Source organism: Trachypithecus francoisi, unplaced genomic scaffold, assembly GCF_009764315.1.
Source record: "Trachypithecus francoisi isolate TF-2019V2 unplaced genomic scaffold, Tfra_2.0 Lachesis_group17, whole genome shotgun sequence".
Lineage (NCBI taxonomy): Eukaryota > Metazoa > Chordata > Mammalia > Primates > Cercopithecidae > Trachypithecus > Trachypithecus francoisi.
In genome coordinates this window covers 107,260,783-107,279,127 of record NW_022681462.1, presented here as the reverse complement: position 1 = coordinate 107,279,127, position 18,345 = coordinate 107,260,783, and the positions used below count along the sequence as shown (strand labels likewise).

The 18,345-nt window shown below is 45.8% G+C and overlaps 1 protein-coding gene across 1 annotated transcript in view; it reads left to right on the top strand.

Annotated features, from left to right (window-relative positions):
* SNTG2 (syntrophin gamma 2) overlaps positions 1 to 11,677 on the top strand; it is a 353,789-nt gene extending 342,112 nt beyond the window's left edge. Inside the window, exon 17 of the mRNA XM_033176694.1 lies at positions 11,407 to 11,677. Coding sequence (XP_033032585.1) covers positions 11,407 to 11,538 — 132 coding nt within the window. The 3' untranslated portion in view covers positions 11,539 to 11,677. The remainder of the gene's footprint in view (positions 1 to 11,406) is intronic.
* Positions 11,678 to 18,345: the final 6,668 nt, after the last annotated feature.

Below are 18,345 nucleotides of genomic sequence, written 5' to 3'. Positions count from 1 at the left end.
AGGACTCCTGCAGGACAAGGTCCAGCAGCCTCCTGGCCAGCCTGTGGGTCTTCCTGGTGTTACGGCTCAGCCCATGAAAACCCCAAGGAGCCCTCAGGCAAGCCACACCCCAGCTGACCCTCACCAGCCCTGCCCAGAGACTCAGACCATCATCAAACCAGGACAGAATTGGTTTTGAAAGCACTGGTTTATAACCACAGGCTCTTCTTCAAGACCACAACATCATCTCTCACTGCCTGTTCCTCTCTGTCACTCTGAAGTCCCCGTGTCTCTCCGTGTCCTGTCAGGCCCCTGTCTGGCTCCCACCACTGTATGTGTGAACCCGTATTTCACTCCTTTCACTCCTTGGCCAAGGCCTTGTGAGTTCAGCATTAAGGGGTCTGAATGGCTGGATCTCACCCATCCCTGGGAAGAGAAAACTAGCTCAGAGGAGTCAGCTACGTGAGGTTTGTGGAATTTATCAGTCCCGGGGAGACATGAGTTTGGGGCTGCAGTCCTGCAGTCCCACATGTGCATCCTTGCCTGGGGCAGCTGTTTAAAGGCATCGGGCCCTGCCCTGCTGCCTCACCCATCATCTTCATGTTCCTGGAATTTGTGATAACAAAGAACAAAGCATAGCCAATCAATCAGTAGCTTATGGTATTTAATTTAGATTTTGGGTAAACAACTCAGAAACTGCCTCTCTTTTTTAAAGGTCCATTTATAACTGCAGCTTTTTGGAGTGTATATTCAGGGCAATTTAAATCTGGGTACCCAGGTTGCAGCTCTCAAGCTTAGCTCAAAGAAAGTTTCCACATGTATTAATTTAGTCTCAGCTTCTTGCTTTAGGTTGACATCCCTATGGCAACAGCCACTGGACCCTGCCTGGAGCACAGCATGCCCTTTATATGTTTTATTCTACACGCAAGGGTGCATGAATGATTTGTAAACTAAAAATAAAATTCTAAGGCCCCCCAGCCATCTGACTGGACTTCCTTCTCAGCCAGGGATTTCTTAAAATTTAACCTGAAAGACTGGTTCAGGCCAGGACAGGGAATAACAGTTGGGTGTGCCTCATGATGCCTCTCCGGCATTAACATCAACATATTCTTTAAGTCTGAAAAGAAATATTTACAACCTATTCTCTCTCTAAAGCCTACTACCTTAAGGCTTCCTCTGCAAATAAGAACTGTGGTCTCCACAATCCTTTATCTTAACCCAGACATTCCTTTCTGTTGATCCCAGGTCTTTACATACACTCATTCAACGGTCAATCAGAAAATTTTTCAATCTACCTCTAAGCAGGAAGTCCCTACTTGTAGTTGTCCCACCTTTCTGAACCAAAACAATGTATTTCTTAAATGTATTTGATTGAAGTCTCATGTCTTCCTAAAATGTATAAAGTCAAGCTGTGCCCTAACCATGTTGGGAACATGTTCCCAGGACCTCCTGAGGGCGGTGTCACAGGCCGTGGCCGCTCATATTTGAGAATAAATCTCTTCAAATATTTTACAGAGTTTGACTCTTTTCATTAACAAATTGTTGTGCAGCTGAACAGAAATCAGCTTAAACTAATACCTGCACATCTAGCTTTCTTACTTGGTGCATTTCTAACAAATTATTTTCTTTAAAAGTAATCTTGTTACAGCCCAATGGGTTCTTCTTGCCTGAGGCACAAAAAAGCCAATACAATGAGACAGCATGTGTTACAGCAGAGAAAGAGTTTAATTATTGCAAGGCAACTGAGCGAGAGGAGACAGGAGGTACTTCTCAAATCTTCCTTACGAAGAATTCAAAGGCTAGGATTTTATAGGATAGTCTTCCAGCAAGGGGCTAGACAACAGGAAATGCCAACTGGCTGGATTGGGGATGAAATGACGGGATGTCCAAACTGTCTTTGTGCACTGCATCGTTTCCTGGTTGGTGTCACTGGTCTAGGCAGCATCAGTTGTTCCACTAAAATATAAGGTCTGAAAAAATATCTCAGACACCAGTCTTAGTCTTTACAATAGTGATGTTATCTACGGAGGCAATTAGGGAAGTTACAAGTCTTGTGAACACCAGCTACATGACACCTGAGCAGTAAGCAAGTTAAGAAACAATGACTAGTTATGATTGACCTATGCAGAGCTTTCAGCAGAATTCAGGTTCCTGCCATAATTCTAAACTTGTGGCCCTTCATTAGCTATACAAAGGCAGTTTTGGTCCTCGAACAAGAACAGAGGTAGCTTTGGGAAGGGGCTGTTATCATCCTTGCTTTAAGGTTAAACTAGAAGATAAATTCCTGTGTTCTGAACTGGGCCTGTGTCCAGCCATGAACAAGGCCATCAGCTTGTGAGGTTAGAAGCAAGGTGGGGTCACTTACGCTACTTTTCTCGCCTTCATAAGTTTCACAAAGGCAGTTTCAATCTCTCGTATATTAAGTGCCGTCCAGATGCCAGGGACTCTACTGGGTAGTGTTTATGCATGATTGCATTAATCACCCCCAAGCCCCGGGACGCAAACAGTATAATTATCCTCGGTTTGTTCGTGAACCTGGGGATGAGTGTAAATATCTTGCTTAGGGTAAAAGAATTATTAAACATAGAATCAAAGTTAAGCTTAAGTCATCTAAGATTCACAGCCTGCCCAGACTCTGGTCTTGTCAACATTTGGAAATGATTATTTCTAAAATAATGAATTATAAGCCTTTTGGAGGGGATAATAACTTATAATGTCTGTTTAAAAATTTAATGTTTTTAAATTAAAATTTTATAAACAACAACAACAAAAGAAGTGTGCCCATTTAGGAAATGGGATGACCTCAGTCTCCTGGCCTTGCTATCACCCCCCAGTGCCTTCTACATTTCAGGCATTGCATCGCCCTCCCTGCAATGCCTATTAGGATAATTATGGTTTTTTAATATGTAGCGATTCCTCAGAAAACGGTCAGGGGAGCAGACTCTGCCGAGGGAGAAGGTGGTTCTTCCTGGAAGGCGGAACTTGGATGTAACCACATTAGTTCCTGCTGGGCTTTGGCTGAATTAATTTCAAGCCTTTGAAAGAGGAGGGAAAGTGTTGCAGTGTGAATGGAGGTCTGGAAGGAGGTCGCCCTGCAACACAGCTGGCCCCAATACACGTGCAAATGTGTTCTCTGCCTCTTAGAAAAGCTACCAGATTGCCCATTTATTGATGATTATCCATTGTAGTCATCTGTATGGTGCTTCTTGCAGGAGTTTGGCAATTTATAAATCACAGATTTTTCCAGCAAGGACAGCCAGATGCTGTTTCTGCACATATGCTTTGAAATATAAGCACGCTGTCATTTGCTGGCACTGATGACTTGAGTAAAGGCTAAGGTTTTGGCTCAGAGAAACATGATGAATGTTGATGATGGAAAGGGAACAGTGTAACAGTGATTGTAAGAACTGTAGTTTAGTAAATGAGAAAATAGAAGTATAAATGCCAACGTGCTTCCAAAAAAGATACATGAAGTTTTTTTAGCTGTCATTATTGGAAAAGAAAAAGAAAAGCCCAGTGGGCTGTAATGACTAGCCTTACGAAAGCAAGTGATATTTTCAGTGAATAGGGACATGATTGACTTGAATTGGTGCCTGATTTTCATGTTTTTGTTAATTATCTGTAAGACAAAATTATCAGAAAATGTCTTCCCAATTCCTTAATATGTTTATTACTACTTTTACTCTCAATATCAAGTTTGGAATGGGTAAAATTCTATACCATCTCCTCACAAAATTGACCTTGTTCGGCCAATAAGTGTAGGAGTTACTTATCTTTGTCAGAACTTGGAAATTTCCAAATAAAATATTTACATAAGCAGAAGAAAGCAGCCCCACGGTTCTCTTAATTTCCTTGCTTTCTCTCTGTCTGCCTGACTCTGGAGCTACAGTAAATTGCAAGGACTACGCTTTGCGAAAACAGCTTTCCAAAGAGCTGGGGATTCATCTTTAAAATATGTCTCTGAAGGCACAGGAAGAGGCAAGAGTGATAGATTCAGAGTTGTTTGCAGAAGTCAGATTTTTTTTAGCCTTCTGGCAAGATAATAATACTGAGGGTATAAATAACATTTATGAAGATATGATTCCATTATTTGCTGAAGGGGAAAAGGTGGTTTAAAAACCTGAGTCAAAGAAACACCAAGGAAAGTATCCCAGGAGGTAAATCACGGAGTACCCTGTCACGATGGCAGAGAACCCTGCCAAGGAAGGTAGATCTTTGAATCTAACCCGATGAATCCGAACGGGTAGAAGAAAGAGGGCACTTGACACAACTTCCAAACAAGATTGGAGGCGCACGGGGTGTGAATGGAGCCCTCTGTGCTCATCTGCCGACTCGGCCACATCCAGCCGGGCTCAGCAGGCTGGTTTGTTTCTCTCTCACCAGCTGTTTCTGCCGTTCTGGGGAAAAGCGCCTGCCTCGTTTACAGTTTACTGTTGAAGCCTTCATCCCACTGCTCTGAAGTGTCTCTGACCTGGTTGTTCCAGGAGCGCCAGCCCCCATGGTGGAATGCTCGCCCCACCCTCTCTGCCAGCCCACGAGGCGCTGTCCTCCTCACTGACCTGCCCTCTGACATGCCCTCACCCTTCCTGGACACCTGCAGCCCCTCCTGAGGGAAAGTCCTGTACTCAGTCTTTCCCTCCTGTCTCATGACGGACAGCTGTCCTCACCCCATAGACATGATTCGGTGTCTCCCAGTCGACTGGGCGGTCCCTGGCCCTGCAGAGGAGTACCGGCAGAGTCTGCTCTCTAACAGTCCCTGCACAGTCCCACAGGGCAACCATCACTTTCTAATTCACCACACTTGTGCCTCGGTTCCTGCCTTTTTCTGGAACCTCCTCCACCCACACCACGCCCAACGGTAAAAATCATTTACTCCCCCAGGGTGCAATGAAAATGACAAGTTACAACCAAAGCCGTCTTCTGTTCAATCCTCCTGGCACCTTTAGCTTCCTGACTGTGTTTGGGGTGCCAGCCTCTCCTCTCCTCCCCTTCTTTCAACTGGGATGCCAGCCCCTCTGCCCACTGAGCTCCTGGGCTGGGATGTGGGCCCCTCTGCCTCCTGAGCTCCTTTGGACTGGGCTGCAGGCCCCTCTGCCCACTGAGCTCCTTTGGACTGGGATGTGGACCCCTTTGCCTCCTGAGCTCCTTTGGACTGGGCTGCAGGCCCCTCTGCCCACTGAGCTCCTGGGCATGATGAGGCTGGGCCTGTGCTGGCCTCCTCCTAGCAACCCCTCCTAGTCAGGGTTGAACACACAGTCCAGCAACCCTGCGAGTGTAAACTCAGTAGGTCAGGGTGGAGCCTGGGATTCTGCCTGTCCAACAGGCTCCCAGGAAATGCTGTCTCAGCGGGACCACTCCCCATAAAGCTTGTGAGTTCATTCTTGGGCGTTTTGTAATACGGCGACCTCATAGTGTCAAGGTTCTGAAATCTTCCATGAGTGAAACAGGTCCCATTGGGCTAAGGATCAGAGTCTACTTCAGGTGCCAGTCTTGCAACACATTGGCCTTGTCACCTTGCATGGGTTATTTAAATCTCTGTTTTCTCATTTGAAAAATGAGGACTGTATCACCTACATTTTGTTTTATTTTACCTTAGCTTTGAGGCTAAGGATGCCTTATTCATTTGACAAAGATGGTTTGGTGAAAATGGCAATGTCTGTTGAGCATTGATGCTGTACCGGAAACCTTACCCTTCTCATCAGCCACCTCATTCAGTCACCACAGCAGTTCTGGGGGCGCAGTGGGGTCCTGCCTCACAAAGACATCACCTCCGAGCTGCACAGTTGCCCAGCATGCTCTTGTGCTGCGTCTGGCTCACAACCACCCAAAAATCCACATGGTGCATTTTCAGAAAATTTCCAGCCATGTACAAAACCATTGGGAGCTTGAACCTGGCTGTGGCGGGAGCACATACACTTCAGCAGTGAGAGAGGCTGCACATCAGGCCCCCTCCACCCCCGGGACAGCCAGGTCACCTGCACACCACCTCCTGCCCACAGAATCAGTGGGGAGAAGGAGCACGACCTGAGCTCCAGAGTGTGTTCATATGTGAGGGCTCCAGCCTCATAGTGTAAACGTAAGGAAGTGCCTGGGGCCCTGGCTTGGGCTCTCTGCAGCACTGCAAGTGTGGAATTGAGTTCCGGGGTGTGACTGTTCCTGGTTATTGTTGCGTTTCATCCTATACTTCTTGGGCTTTTTCTAAGGTAAACTACAAAGCATTCTCGCGTATTCCAGGTATTCATTCATGCATTGAACAACCATCTCTTTCAAGTCTTGCTTTAAGAGCCAAGTCCCCATAACCACCTCCTGGAATTCACGGGTCCGTTGGTGGCAGAGGAGTGGCCTGCGGTGAAAGGCAGCCTGTGTTGGATTGCTGTGGCCCAGTGGAAATGGTTTTCTTCAGTGCTGATTGACTTCATCTTTGCCCCCTTTCCCATAGGGCCATTAGGTAACGACTGGGAAAACTAAGAACCCAGGATGGCTGCTCATCGGAGGGCCAGTCATCTCACAGACACTTTGTGACAAATGTCCAACAGTTTGTGCACTGAGACGGATAAATGGACCGTGCAGTAAGGAGGTGTGATTTCCACTGGAGGAGATTGATTGAGGACATGGGGTAATATTAGCATTTATATGTTGATTGAAAGTGTCACTCTGGTGATAGATGGGGCATGCCTGCGCATAAAGAGGGAAAGAAAAAGCGTTTTCTCCAATGATGGGTGACCTCATCGTTCACATTTTGACAAGCACAGGATGGAGCCTCATGGCATCCTAAAAGTTTTACCTAATTAAGGAAAAATTCAGGGTGTTAAAGCACTCAACTGTTGAAAACTGTGCCAAGATGTGGGTCATATTTAAAATCATTGTTTCAGCCACCATTAAATATTAAAAGACTTTATAAAAATCTAGGGCGTTAGGACAGATACATTGCAGAGGAAAATGACGGGGCTGTAGGAGCTGGATGTGGGGGAAGTGGAAGAACGCCGGGCTGGAGCTCAGGGACTGGGTGTTCCATGGCAGAGCCAGCTGCCCGAGTTCCCTGAGCCTTTGCTTTCTCATCTGTAAAGTGGATACGTTTCCACCTGAAGGGTGTCACACATTGCAAATGCGATGGGCTGGAGTGACATGTGAGAAGAGAATACTTTGGAACTTTCCAGCAGATTAAAATCTTATTTTTTTTCAGGGTTGGCAAATATCTCTGGGTAGATGTTTCACAGGCAACGGGGTCTAAGAGCCGGGCGGAAGCTCTTCCTGTGTCACACAACATCGGTTTGACTTCAGGTTTCTGTGGCCTTGATTTCTTCACGTCCTCTACGAGGACACAAGCGCCCCCCGGCTATTGATCCCTGTAGCCAAGGGTGATGGTTTCGAAACAACTTCTGTGACCCTCCTCACTTTGCCTTTAAGTTTCCCTGAATCCCAGCCTCCCTGTCATCTCTTATAGCACCTATGTCCCAGCTTGCAATCGCCTACATAGTCCCAGATAAACTTTGGGAGAGCCTCTCTCTGTCATCGTATGAGGCTGACACTCCCTCACCCAACGTATCGGACTGTTCATTCCACACTGTTTCTAGCACAGAGAGCCAGCAGGCACCCCTTCCTCTGCAGGCAGAAACGCATCAGCCCGTGACCTACACGGGAACACGGGTGAGGAGCGCAGGGAGGGATCCACACAGGGCGTCTCAGGCTTAGAACTCAACACAGGTATTTTGTTCAAACAAAATGTCAGAATGTGATTTTGGTCAGCTCTAGTTACAAATCTATAATTCAAGATAGCCTTGCTGATAATACTTGGTTAGAAACTTAACCAGACCAGAGATACCATGACTCAGCTTTTGGCTGAATTGACGATGTTCAGTGAAATGCCCACGGGATGCCTGTTTATTCAGTATCTGGATCACGACAGAATGGACTGAGTATTGTTTCAGAAGCTTTAATTTCATTCCTGGCGTTCAGTACTACTCACTGAGTTTTAGTGTGGAATTTAGTGGCATGACTGATTTCACTGCTAGCTAGTACTTTCTTTTCTTTTTTTTTTTTTTTTTTTTTTTTTGAGAGAGACTTTCACTCTTGTTGCCCAGGCTGGAGTGCGGTGGTGCAATCTCGGCTCACTGCAACCTCCACCTCCCGGGTTCAAGTGATTCTTGTGCCTCAGCCTCCCGAGTAGCTGTGATTACAGGCACCAGGCACCTGCCACTATGGCTGGCTAATGTTTTTTTTTTTTTTTTTTTTTTTTCGGTAGGGACAGCATTTCACTATGTTGGCCAGGCTGGTGTCAAACTCCTGACCTCAGGTGATCCATCCACCTCGGCCTCCCAAAGTGCTGGGATTACAGGCATGACCCACCATTCCACCATGCCTGGCCACTGCTAGTACTTTCATAGATTATGCAGTGTAACTTCAACTTATGATACCAAAAATTATTGATGTTGTTTTGAATGCCTGCATTATTACTGGTAGCTGTTTGGCTTCTTATTTCTGTGCATTGTGCTATTACTGGATACATCTTGGGAACTTGTAAAGCAATTTTCAATTTGTATGTATAAAACCAAAACCCTGGCCGGGCGTGGTGGCTCACGCCTGTAATCCCAGCACTTTAGGAGGCTGAGACCATCCTGGCTAACACGGTGAAACCCCATCTCTACTAAAAATACAAAAAAAAAAAAATTAGCTGGGCATGGTGGCAGGTGCCTGTAGTCCCAGCTACTCAGGAGGCTGAGGTGGGAGAATGGAGTGAACCTGGGAGGCAGAGCTTGCAGTGAGCCCACATTGTGCCACTGCACTCCAGCTTAGGCGACAGAGAGAGATTCTGTCTCGAAAAAAATAAACCCAAAACCCTAAAGCATGAATGATATGGTCATTATGGCTCTTTTTCTCCAAAAGTCCCTTCAAAAGTTCAGTAATTACTATTTGGAAACACATACATACATTAAATCACAATATGTGCTAAGTTTGCAAGAACCTTGTGTTTCTTCTAGAAAGCTACTTGGTTTTTTTCCTCTAACAGGGATAAGTCAAAATGAATAAAAGATTTTAAGTACAGTCTCATGCTTTGGGTATGACTGGTGAATCCAGCTTGAGTTAAAGTTTAACACAAGGGCTAGGCAGGCCCTGGGTTCCACTCACGACCAGAGTGAGGGATGCTGGTTTCCAAGTGTAATGGCCGTTTATGAAACTACCTAAAGACTGTGAAGCTTTGACAGGAGAGTACACCTCAACATCTTGAACATTTTGCTCATCACAACTTGAAATGATCAAAATAATTAGTGTTGTAGCTGTCAATGTTAAGATTCATTCACATGCAAAGGAAGGAACTTAAATCACAATGGAATGAAGGAAAGGCGAAGCCTTGGTTGCAGTCAGTAGGAGGTTGGGGGCAGCTCCCAGCCTGTTGTACCCAGTGTCCCCCAGTGTTCTCTGTGTGTCCCCGATGGGGTGTTCCTCTGTGTTGAATTCCTCTTCCAGCAGGCTGGCTCGCTGGCTCTCTACTTGGCGTTAGTGGTGTTAGAACAAGCGTCAGGTATTCACTTCTCACAGCTGGTCACACCAAAGTAGGCATCTTGGCCTCCCTCTCCCTGTTGTCTATACCAAGCTGCCACTGGGCTCTTCCTGGTCCACCTGGGTCCTATACCTGTTGCAAGAGAGGAGCGGTTTCTAAAAGAAAGGCATGCAGAGAGGACCAGGAAGAGGCCGAGGGGACTTCATGCTGTCAGGGAAGTTTGAAGTCATTTTTGAAATGTCACGTCATTGAGTTATAAAGAAAAGCAGTTCAGAAAAGCTGAGATGGATATTACTGGGGAGGGAGGGCTTTACCCAGTGACGTGCGACCTCCACCCCTGCCTGGGGCCCCATTCTCCACCCGCTCATTCTGCCATGGAATGAAAATGACCGAGATCCTGCCTTTTGAGAGCTTAAAGGAGCACCTCTGTGCAACTGACGGACCTTAGTTTGTGTTGCTGTTCTTCTTGAAAATGATTTATCTTTCTCTCTGGTGTCATGTCAGGAGTTTAGAATATGGTAGAATTTTGGTGAGATTTAGCAAATAGGATGTCAATCACTTACCAGTCATCTTAAAATAAATTTTGGGCCGGGCGCGGTGGCTCAAGCCTGTAATCCCAGCACTTTGGGAGGCTGAGGCGGGCAGATCACGAGGTCAGGAGATCGAGACCATCCTGGCTAACACAGTGAAACCCCGTCTCTACTAAAAAATACAAAAAACTAGCCGGGCGAGGTGGCGGCGCCTCTAGTCCCAGTTACTCCGGAGGCTGAGGCAGGAGAATGGTGTGAACCCGGGAGGTGGAGCTTGCAGTGAGCTGAGATCCGGCCACTGCACTCCAGCCTGGGCGACAGAGCAAGACTCTGTCTCAAAAAAAAAAAAGAAATTTTGTTGTTCTTCATCTTATTGAATTTTGTTATGCAAACAAAGAAGAGAGACAACATTAGAAGAATGCACTTAGACCTTCTACCGATGGAATGGGGTGGCGAGGCGGCGAGATTCGTACTTTGCCATCAAAAACAGGAAGATGATTTTTTCCCCAGTAACTGAATAACTTATAAAAACAGTTTCTTTAACTTCTGTGTCAGCTTTGGGGTTCACCGTGGACTTTTCTGTTGATTTGACACGAGGACTTTATGTGGGGCAGTTTGTGGAGAGAAGAGGAATCTTTTTTGGGTCATTTTTGCTTTTACATGACATTTGGTGTGTTTAACATGCAGAGGTGAGGATCCAGCAGTTTGTTTTAGTTTTTTTATTGGGTATGGGGCGGGGAAACGGGCATAACCATCTCTCTAGGAAATTCTCCCTGGGGCACCCTTGCCTGCTCTCCCGTAGCCATAGGGACAGGGTGGGTGAACAAGGCCCCTCCTCGCTCCCTGCCATGCTGTGCCCACCGCCTATTCTGCACCACACAGCAGGGGCTGTTCCTCCCAAGCGCGGCCTTGGCGTGAAGCCCACACGCACCCATACGGAAGGCATGCAGGCCTGAGACACAATGGCTAGTTCCGCCAACTCACACAGCACAGGGGTCTGCCGCGGCGGGATCCACATCACAAAATCACCACAGGTGCTGGGCAGGTGGGGAAGACTGAGTCCTGGCCCGGATTACCAGGTCTGACTTAATCAAGACGCATCACTGATCGATGAGGATGCAAAATAAAGGAAGTGAGTATTAGCTCCCGTTAGGTGCGAGAAAACAAGTAAGTTACAATCTCAGCGTTGTAATAAAAAATACCCAGTATATTCATGTTTGTAACCAATTTGAATCATATTACTCTGCCTTTTACTTTAAACCATAGGTATTTCCTGTGTATTATTACTTTTTTGGATGGACTTTCTTGGAGTTCACAAGGTCCAAACTTTGTTAAATATTTTTGTAACGTGTTCTTCCAACAATTATAATAAACACTTGATCTGATTTTCTCCTCCAGGAACTCGAGTTCCAGGACCTAACAGCTGTCCTGCACTGCATCCACTCCTTCATAGCAGCTAAGGTGGCCTCCGTGGACCCCGGCTTCATGGACAGTCAGAGTCTTGCCAGAAAATACATGTTCAGCAGCTAAAGGTTGTTTCTGTTGAGTGCTGAAAAATTAAATTATTTTCGTAAGAAATGATTCTTTCCTGCATAATATTGCAACTTTGTGTTGTTTTATAATGAGCCGATAGTTGTGATACCAATAAAACATGTCACTAGTTTCCAAAGATGGGTCTTCCTTGTTAAATCTGACATGGGAGATGCCTGGTCCCCTCTTCCCACGAGTCTCCCCTCAACGAGGAACCCCCGCACCCCCCACACAAGTCTGTGGCTCAAACTCCAGTCCACCTGATGCAGTTCACACCCCTAGCCCGCATCCCAGCAGCATGAGAACCATGTGGGCATGGCACACGCCACTTCCCAAGTTGGCAAAACTCAGATTTATTTTCATAAAATATGTCATCAAAAATTCTGAGCAGGTGCCACGTTTCTCCTCAGGAAGGAAAGGGTCTCCTTTGCAGTGGGCTGTCACTTCCTTTTTTCTCCAGTGGGGATCAGAGTGACAGGATTATTTGAGAAACAGGCATTGGTCAAAATATGTGGGGGAAAAAAGTCAACTTTAATTCCTTAATATTATAATCTTAATACATATCAATCTTCATGCTTATAAATTTATCATACATTGAATAACATATATAAATGTGAATTTTAATTATTTTCCTAATTCATCAAATATAGCATGCAGTTTAGTTTCTGTGTTTCTCATATTGTTTATGACTTCTAAGTAGGGATACTTTATTTTTTTGTTATTAATGGCAATTGACTGGAGTTGCTTGAATTTTTTTTTTAGAGATAGGACTCTAGGTGGAAAAATAAGGGTTAGGCACTTGCTTGTCAAGCTTTCAAATAAAGGACGAACATAAAACCATCAATCTACAAAGTATAGGAAAGTAAGAAAATAAACAGGTGCCTGCTTCTGCAGTTCTGTTGAAAAGAAAATGTGGGCCAGGCGTGGTGGCTCATGCATGTAATCCTAGCACTTTGGGAAGTTGAAGCGGGTGGATCATTTGAGGTCAGGAGTTCAAGACTAGCCTGGCCAACATGGCAAAACCCTGTCTGTACTAAGAATACAAATATTAACTGGGCATGGTGGCAGACGCCTGTAATCCCAGCTACTCAGGAGGCTAAGGCAGAAGAATGGCTTGTACCTGGGGGGTGGATATTGCACTGAGCCGAGACTGCACCACTGCACTCCAGCCTGGGCAACAGAACAAGACTCTGTCTCACAAAAAAAAAAAAAAAAAAAGGAAAAAAGAAAAAAAAAAACAAAGTACAGATGCTAAAGAAAGTTTCCATATTTCCATTTCATGAGGTAATGAAGATCTCAGCAAAAATCCACAGCTCCCCACATTGCAGCCACCCCTTGTCTATCTGACGTCAGGAAGAGGGAAATATTTTAATATACCAAATATTTACAACCAATAGTTTTATGTGTTTGAAAGTATATCCTTTTTAGAAGATGTACGTCTCTATATAATAAATACTGCGTGTACTACGGACATTTTGATGGCTTCTGTGGAAGACTCCAGCAAGGAGCAGAGTATTTCAAGTGAGTTTAAAATAATATTCTGCCCCGTGAATGTGATTCGTGGGGCATCAGACAGTACTTTTCGGTCTCAGTGTTCATTCTCTGGCTTTAACTCAAACTTCCTGTTAATATCAATAGCAATAGGAGTCAGAATTTCACAAAATATATAAAACCCAAAAAAGGTAAAGGTAGAAATTTTCCTTTCACCAGTTTCCCTTCCATGTGGATATTTTGATCTGCAAAATGAACAGATGCTCATTTATTTCCCTTTCGCCAAAAAGCCTAAACCCACCCAAAAATAGAACGTGTTCTTCTGCACCAAGGAGGGAAGAAACTGGGAAGATTTTTGTTTCTGTAAAAAATAATTCTAAAAATTAACCTTTACTATATAATAATGAAAAAAAGATTTTCCCCAGGAAGATTTGAAACTAAAGTTTATTTTTATATTTGTATAGATATACAATTCTTAAATGCACTATTTTTTAAAATTTAAAAACAGTAGAAGTATTTTTTTGTAAAAATGAGACAAATGACCCCATTCCCACAGGCCTTCCTTTTCACATCAACTGGATCCCTTGTGGGTGGCCACGTACAAGGCTGTAAAGATGCCCAGGCTGGGCAGTGAGGCCACAGGCTGGGCACCAGCCTCCCTCTTCTGGCAGTGTGTCAGGGAGGCGGCCCGTCATGATGGCACCTGGTCCATGGGGCAGACAGTCCTTCATGATTGATGGCACCTGGCCCATGGGGCGGCGGCCCCTCATAATTGACGGCACCTGGCCCATGAGGGCGGTGGCCCCTCATGATTGACGGCACCTGGCCCATGGGGCGGCGGCCCCTCATGATTGACAGCACCTGGCCCATGGGGCGGTGGCCCCTCATGATTGACAGCACCTGGCTCATGAGGGCGGTGGCCCCTCATGATTGACAGCACCTGGCCCATGGGGCGGCGGCCCCTCATGATTGACAGCACCTGGCCCATGGGGACGGACTCTGTTCCTGATCACACCCCTTTGAAACCAAGACCCTCAGTATCTCCTCCCACCAGGCCCTTACAAAGTGGGGCCCGGGGCCAGAAGTTGTTTTATTTTTATTTGAGAGATGTAGTTGATTCTAAGATCTCCTTAGCTTTGGGTTTTAATCAAAAGGTAATGGGGTCACCTGTAGATCTCCATAGCTAACATCTACTGAGAAGTCACCAGCTCACCGCCACTCCTAAGGTACAGGCTCCGGCCTTGGGCTCCCATTTCCAGGTACAGAAGCAGAGGGTCAGGGGGCCCAGCAAGGTGTCTGTAGCCCTGGAGCTGGCCAGGAGCCCAGGCCTTCTGCCACCCACCCGGGAGTTCTCACACCACAGGGCCCACCTCCCTCACTGAGCAGGGGACCCTGGGAACCCACAGCAGCCACGCCAGCCTGGGGAGTCCTCCTGGGGGGCCGATTTTGTCTTTGCCCCTCCTTGGAAAACAGTAGCCGTTATCTTGCAAACGTGGATCCATTTTCCTTCTGCTCCGTGTCTTTGCTTTCCATATCCCATGTGAACACCAAAAACAGAAAACATTTTTGAACCTGATTTAATTTCCAATATGTGGGCATTTGACAGGATATTATTCTGAGCAGATAATTCTCATTGGTGATGTTGCTCTATGAATATTCATCCGGAAGTTTTCTTTACATCTTTTAGAAGGAGGACTGGAAAATGCTCAGGATCCCGAAAGGCAAGGAAATGAAATTACAAACGTCACGTCTTTTTTTTTTTTTTTTTATGGAGAACCACGCACCGAGTATGTCTTTCACTCAGACGTGTGTCTTGGATGCGGGCTTTGCTCGTACAAAGCACACGGGGTTTTCACAGCGCTAAGCCAGGAAAAATGACTGAACTCTGGCAGGACGAAAAGCAAAGAAACCTTTAGAAAAGATCAGGTGAGACACAATTACAGCTCAAAGTTACAGTCTCCAGCCACTGGGTACAAACAGCTTTTTCAAGAGCAGAACTGGATTTGCAAAGCCTAGAGATGATTCTGCAGAAGGATCGGCTCCGTGGAAAAAAGAGATAGAAATTAACCTAGTGGTGGGTTGTGACAGAAGACAGTGAACACAGTGAGGTCCAGTTTTATTAAGAGTGAGACAGCAAGTGGTTTTGAACATTAGGAATCATATTTTTAAATGACTCATGTGAACTTTATTTTTCTCATTTTATGGTCTGAATTTCAGTGACATCCAAGAACATTTTAGTTATCAAAGGATAAAATATCTAAAGGAATTTCACTACAGAAGAAAATAAAACATTCTCAGCATATAAACAAGTTTCTCCAAATCTTACTTTCAGTGTTCAGTTGAACTCTGTGTGTTTGAATATGAGACACCAGTCAGCAAATGCCTTCTAACAATCGTCCAGTCACTGATACTGCCCAGGACCCGCTGTTTGCATTCTCAGCCTATTTTCATGTGTTTCTTGACTGTTTTCTTCCTCCAGGACTGGCCGCGTATCACAGCAGTGCCAGAGGAATCCCGGCAGTCAGCCGGACAGCTAGTTTACCCCTCCGGGCCCATAGTTCATGGGAGCTGATGTTCAGCTCCTCCGACAGCCTCTCATAAATGTACAACCATGAATTCTGCTCTGCCCTTGCTGGTGGAGGGACCATTTGATTGTTGTCCTTTCAGACAGATAAAAGTTAGGGCAGGATTTTTCAAAACAGATATAAGATGGAGAACATTTCCATGTCGTTCTGGTTTGCTCCTTTCAGTGTTTGGGACAAGAGATAGACAGGTGGAGAGTACATAACCCTCCCCCAACACCCACAACCCCCGCAGGTTTCCAACCTGCCTTGTAAATACTGTTGTCAGCACACAGGCTGTCAAAAGCAGAGGAGCCAAGGCTCGGAAGACTGTTGGCTTAGGAGCTGGGAGAACTCTGTCCTTTCTGAGGTGACCACAAGCAAGTTAAACCCGTGTGAAGAATGTACCATGTTTGACTCTTTTGCTCATATATGGAATAGAAAAAGTAACAATCCCAGTTCCCCACCGCCTCACAACCTCATTATGGGCATCAGGTGAGAAATCTGGGAGGAAGTTCTCAGCAAAGCAGGAAAAGCGGGTTTTCAGAGTTGAGCCGGTGCCTGCCATCTCTAAGGGTGTCCTTATCCATGCATCCAGGTGCCTCCTGAAGTTATGAATGGAGTCCGTGCACACACGCTAGAAAAGCAGCAGGAAGCATTCACAGGCAGCCCCGTTTCCCTAAGGAAAAGCACCTCCTGTCTGTGAAAAAGGCCCCGATAGATGCAGGGAGTAGACACGTATGTTCCTCATTTCAGTGAGGCGCTTGCAAGCACACCCGACCACCAAGCTGGAGAAGTGCACGTGGAAAATGCAGGTTTACGGTGGAAGAATGAAGACATGCCTGGCACGTCGTGAGGACCATGGCTAAGTCAGAGACAGGGAGGTGGGATATGCTGAAATACAGAATTAACAGTTTGTAAAGCCCTTAACAGGTTAAAACCCTGGGATAAACTAACACAGTCTGTTTAGAGAAGAAAGTACTATAGTTGAATTAAAAAAAAAAAAAGATTCAAGGGGAGCCCAGTCTCCCAAACAGTAGCTCTTGGGAGAAGCATGTAGAGCATTTGGGTGAAAATGTTTTTGATCCATTCAACAAATATTTGTCGAGCATGAACCTCAGGGCCAGGCTCTGTGACAGGTGCTGCAGCAGAGGAGCCAAGGATGGGCAGCTTGGATGGGCGCCTTGGATGGATGGGTGTCTTGGGTGGATGGGCACCTTGAGTGGATGGGCACCTTGAGTGGATGGGCACCTTGGGTGGATGGGCACCTTGGGTGGATGGGCAGCTTGGGTGGATGGGCAGCTTGAGTGGATGGGCACCTTGGGTGGATGGGCGCCTTGGGTGGATGGGCAGCTCACAGCTGCTGAAAACGCCGATGTCATCCTCGTGCCCACCGTGAAGGAGGATGGGCAGACAACGGCATGACCCCTGACACACACCTGGAACCAATCAGTTCACACAGGAACTGGCCTTTTGTTCTGGGAGCTGTTTCAAGAAGGACACTGACACACTGGTTCTCAACAGGCAGTCACTTTTGTTTCAGGTGCTTCCTTTAAAACACACCTCCGCAGCACATGTCAGGAATTAGGGTTCTCACAGAGCAGGTCGGAGGCTGTCCTGCTGTATAGCTCTCTGGACAATCTGTACAAACTGCACAGTAATTTTACCACCTTAGCAGAATTTCCATAAACTGGATTATATTATAATGGGATTTTTGTGTTTTTAATCTTAAAACTCAGTCAATACTCTTTTCTCAGTATTAATAAAAACAGAGTGCACATATGGGAGTTTGGGTATGAATACGGGATAGAATAAATATAACTGACCTTATACATGTATCCTACACACTATCTCTACTATGTCATTTTTTTCCCTATGAAACTGTGAGTCTGGGTGGGATATAATGAAAGACAGGCTACGTGAGTCTTTGAAATTCAGGTTATCCCAAATCTTTTCCAACATGACAATCTTTTAAAAAGCATATAGATGAATACCTACTTTGTGCAGGGTATGTAATAATGAAATGTCACAGAAAACTCAAACAGAAGAAAGTGGGGGTGGCATTTTCACCACTGTGGGAATGATGCCCCATCCAGGACACAGCCTCAGCATCTTTTCCTGTGCCTTTAACTTCCAAGGTCCATGGATAGTCCAAGCTCCAGGCCCGCAGGTATTACAATACGCACACTTACATACAGTTGTGTGTGGTGAAGAAAAAGTCGAAACAGTTTTAAGATGAATATATGTAGCTTCAAAATAATTAAGCCAACTGTAGATCATATTCGAAAAGATAAGCTGTTACCCGAAACATATCTTGATGGACCATTTCAGTTCCAGAACTAACACGCTGAGTGTTGGTGAACAGCAGTTCTTGCCCAGTGGCAGATGTAAAAGTGCCTGTGTCCGTTGGGAGGAAAAACGGTATTTAAAAGCCATCTGGAATAAGCCACGTGGGAAAACAAGTCCAGTGCCGCCGCTCCCACAGTCTCTCCGCTCTCCCTGCATCAGCCAGTGGCTCACCCCGAGGACGCACAGGTGAAATCACGTTGAGAATTCCCAGCAGAACCGTAGTTTTCTCCCGGGCTGGTGTCTCCAATCAGCTCTGTGACTGGTCCACGGTGGGCGGGGGAAAGGGACTCGCTTCGCAATGATTTCCATCTGGGTCAGGAGAGGAAGAATTGCCCCCGGCCAGCAAGTATCCGAGACCTGAAAAGTCCGCGTGAGCAAACAGACAAAAATCTGCACTCACCTTCCT